Raw genomic sequence first — 2,871 nt, 5'->3', positions numbered from 1 at the left:
CACGTCGTCGGGGCACAGATGTGGGGAGAGGGTGGGAGGATGTCCACGCGACGTGGAGAGGTGAGGAGAGCCGTGGAGAGGGTGGGAGGACGTCCACGCGTGAGCGGGAGACGTGGAGAGGGTGGGCGACGACGTGCACGGGCGAGAGAGGGGTACCGAGAGCACATCGCCCGCTCGCCCGTGAACATCGCACCCCCTCCCCACCTCTCCACCTCTCCACCTCTCCCGCTCACGGGTGGACATCCTCCCTCGCTCTCCACAGCTCTCGGTACCCGCGCCCGTCGTCGCCCGTTGCCCGCGTCCGTCGTCGCCCGTTGCCCGCGTCCGTCGCCCGCGTCCGTCGCCCGCGTCCGTCGTTGTCCATCGCCCGTGTCCTTCGTCACCCGTCGCCCGCGCACGTCGTCGCCTGTACCCCTCTCTCGCCCATGCACGTCGCCCACCCTCCCCACGTCTCTCCGTCGCCTGCTCGCCCGTGCCCGTCACCTCCCCCTCACGCGGCCTCGGCCCCTTGCCCGCTCACCGGTGCAAGTGCTGCAAGGGCCTCTCCCCGTCCCCCGCCGCCTTCTGTACGTCGTCCCCGCCTCCCCCTACCTCTCGCCCTCGCCCGCTTACCTGCATTTGTCGCCCCTCCCTTCCTTAGGTATCTTGATGTCGCGCGCAGGCTACGCAAGTCGCCGGCCCCTCGCTCGCCCTGTGCTCGCCACCCCCTCGCCCCGGGACGTTGCCCCTCTCTCCCGCTTCTTCTCCCCGCCGCCTGCTCGCCCGTTGGTGTGGCAGTCCCATCCCACTGGCTCTCCACGTCGCCTGCTTGCCCCCGCATGTCGCCCTGCTCACTGAAGGGGCAAAGCGACGACCATGGTGAAGGCACACGTACTTGGGATGTGTACCCACATCCCAAGTACGTGTGCTATCATCGCGGTCGTCGTGCACACGCAGGCACACGTCGTCCCTTCCGCTCCCCGCTGTGGGATATATCTCCCTCCCCCCACGCATTGCCCCACCCTCTACAGCTCCGTCTGATGCGTGGCTGACCACTCACCTTCAGATCTACTCCACGTTCACCATGTCGCCTCTCATTGCCCCTCGTCATCTATCGGTAAGCCTGTTAATTACTCCTCTTTAGCGATCTGCGTCTAGTTGATTGGCACCCACAGACCCTCCTTACCTTGTACAAGATAGGCAATCGTGTGCGCATCCCCGTACGCTGGTCCAACCTGCAGCAGGTACGTACGCACAACGTAGCATGTTCTGCGGTTTTCATTGCTTCGTAGGCGTTGCAGGCTCTGGATTTCGAAGTCGAAAACCGCAAGGGGTTGAAGCGTCGGGTGGTCGCTCCCTCCCACCTTGGCGGGGCTTGTACGACTTTGATGCAGGTGCGTCCTTTCATCGCAAACACGCTCCACATCTACTGATCATGGAGTCAGCCCAAAAACGGGATTATTGCACCTCCCAGCCAGGCGTAGTAAGTGTGGTATCACCTTCCCAACCTTCGGAACTGAGCGATCCAGCAGTGTGGTCTCCCAGCTCAGCCAGCGATGTGGCCTAACTGCGGAGTACCTGGAGAACCTGGCCAAGGGGTCGTCGTAGACCTACATACGTAGACGAGGCCGCTACCGTTCGTCGATTCGCAGATGTGTAATGAAACTCTCCCCTCGTTTATCCAGTTCAAGTTACCCTTCAACGTCGGAAGAGCGTTAGTACTGCTGTGCGGAGTTCATGGCAACGATGAGAGCCTTATACTTGTGTGGTGCGAGTCCCTGTGGCCCTTGTCCCCTTCCGTGTGTTATGTCTACCACCCTGCGAACCCGTGGTTCGTCTCCCATTCCGCGCGTGACCCACATCCTGTTATTCAGTGTCTTTGGACCGACTTGGGTTCAATTGCGCCTGCGCACTGTTCTCCGCATGCTCGACGCCCCTTCCACCGCTCGTGCTTCGCTTTGCGGTGCAAGAGGCCATCACCCGGAACCCACGTGACCGTGGTACGGGCGCCCGTTTCCCGCGCTTGTTCTCCCTGTAGGGAATGTGGAGATGGATCTTCACACACGAGCGCTTAACGGCAACACCCGCCCATCCACGTGAGATGATCTTCCCACCGCAGCTGTAGTGCCTCCCGTTCCCGTCGGAACAGTGCTCTCGTTCCTTACCGTACCCCGCACTCTACTCAACGTCGCACACAACCATGTCTATCCCCAAGAAGTTGCTGGTGAGTCACATCCACGTATTTCCAACCGTTAGCAGCCTCTTACCTGTGTTACCGTAGCCACTCTTCAATGTTTACCGTATCGGTGGACGGGCCCGTGTCACGGTGCCCTGGCGTGCTTTCGAAAAGGTGCGTACGACGCTCACTCCCCGACTTCCAAAGCTGATCGCATTTCAGGGTCTGCGTGCTCTCGAGTTCGACGTGAGGAAGGGGGAAGGGAGGGAGAGACGTGTGGTCGCGCCGGCGACAATGGGTAGCGGTCGCGCTACCCTCTACCAGGTGCGTCTCTGTGTCCCAGCCTCTCCACGTCGTGTCCACATGGATTGGCAGCCTGAAGACGGGATAATCGCCCCCCACGCGCAACCCCAGTCAGTTTTTCCTTCATGCTCTGCACGTTGGGACTTACCTCCACTTTAGCATCGTTCGCGTGCTCAGTACCCGCTGTGGGCTCACCGCGGAGTACCTGCAAAAGTTCGGGAAGGCGTAGTTAAGGGGTGGATAGTTGTACTTGCTCTTGAATCGTTCTGTATGTGTTTTGTAACAATCTCCGCTCTTCATGTTGTCGTATTGCTGTCAGTTACACCGTCGTGTCTGAATCTTCCCTATAAGAAGCTGGGGCGAAGATCTCGGTCTTGGCTGGACGTAGTGTGAAAGCGATACCCTTGTGAAAG

The 2,871-nt window shown here is 60.4% G+C and overlaps 2 protein-coding genes across 2 annotated transcripts; both read left to right on the top strand.

Annotated features, from left to right (window-relative positions):
* Positions 1–39: 39 nt before the first annotated feature.
* DICSQDRAFT_175741 (uncharacterized protein) lies at positions 40–1,587 on the top strand (the record flags this gene model as incomplete). Its single annotated transcript, XM_007371632.1, has 6 exons — positions 40–768; positions 1,046–1,096; positions 1,155–1,223; positions 1,272–1,373; positions 1,425–1,462; positions 1,512–1,587. 6 exons carry the CDS (start codon positions 40–42, stop codon positions 1,585–1,587), a joined length of 1,065 nt encoding a protein of 354 aa, XP_007371694.1.
* Positions 1,588–2,179: 592 nt separating this feature from the next.
* On the top strand, positions 2,180–2,687 carry DICSQDRAFT_175740 (uncharacterized protein; the record flags this gene model as incomplete). Its single annotated transcript, XM_007371631.1, has 5 exons — positions 2,180–2,203; positions 2,261–2,329; positions 2,378–2,479; positions 2,531–2,568; positions 2,618–2,687. 5 exons carry the CDS (start codon positions 2,180–2,182, stop codon positions 2,685–2,687), a joined length of 303 nt encoding a protein of 100 aa, XP_007371693.1.
* Between the last annotated feature and the right edge of the window lie 184 nt (positions 2,688–2,871).

This window comes from Dichomitus squalens, assembly GCF_000275845.1.
Source record: "Dichomitus squalens LYAD-421 SS1 unplaced genomic scaffold DICSQscaffold_142, whole genome shotgun sequence".
In the NCBI taxonomy this organism is placed as follows: Eukaryota; Fungi; Basidiomycota; class Agaricomycetes; order Polyporales; family Polyporaceae; genus Dichomitus; species Dichomitus squalens.
This window is presented reverse-complemented; position numbering and strand designations above follow the sequence as displayed.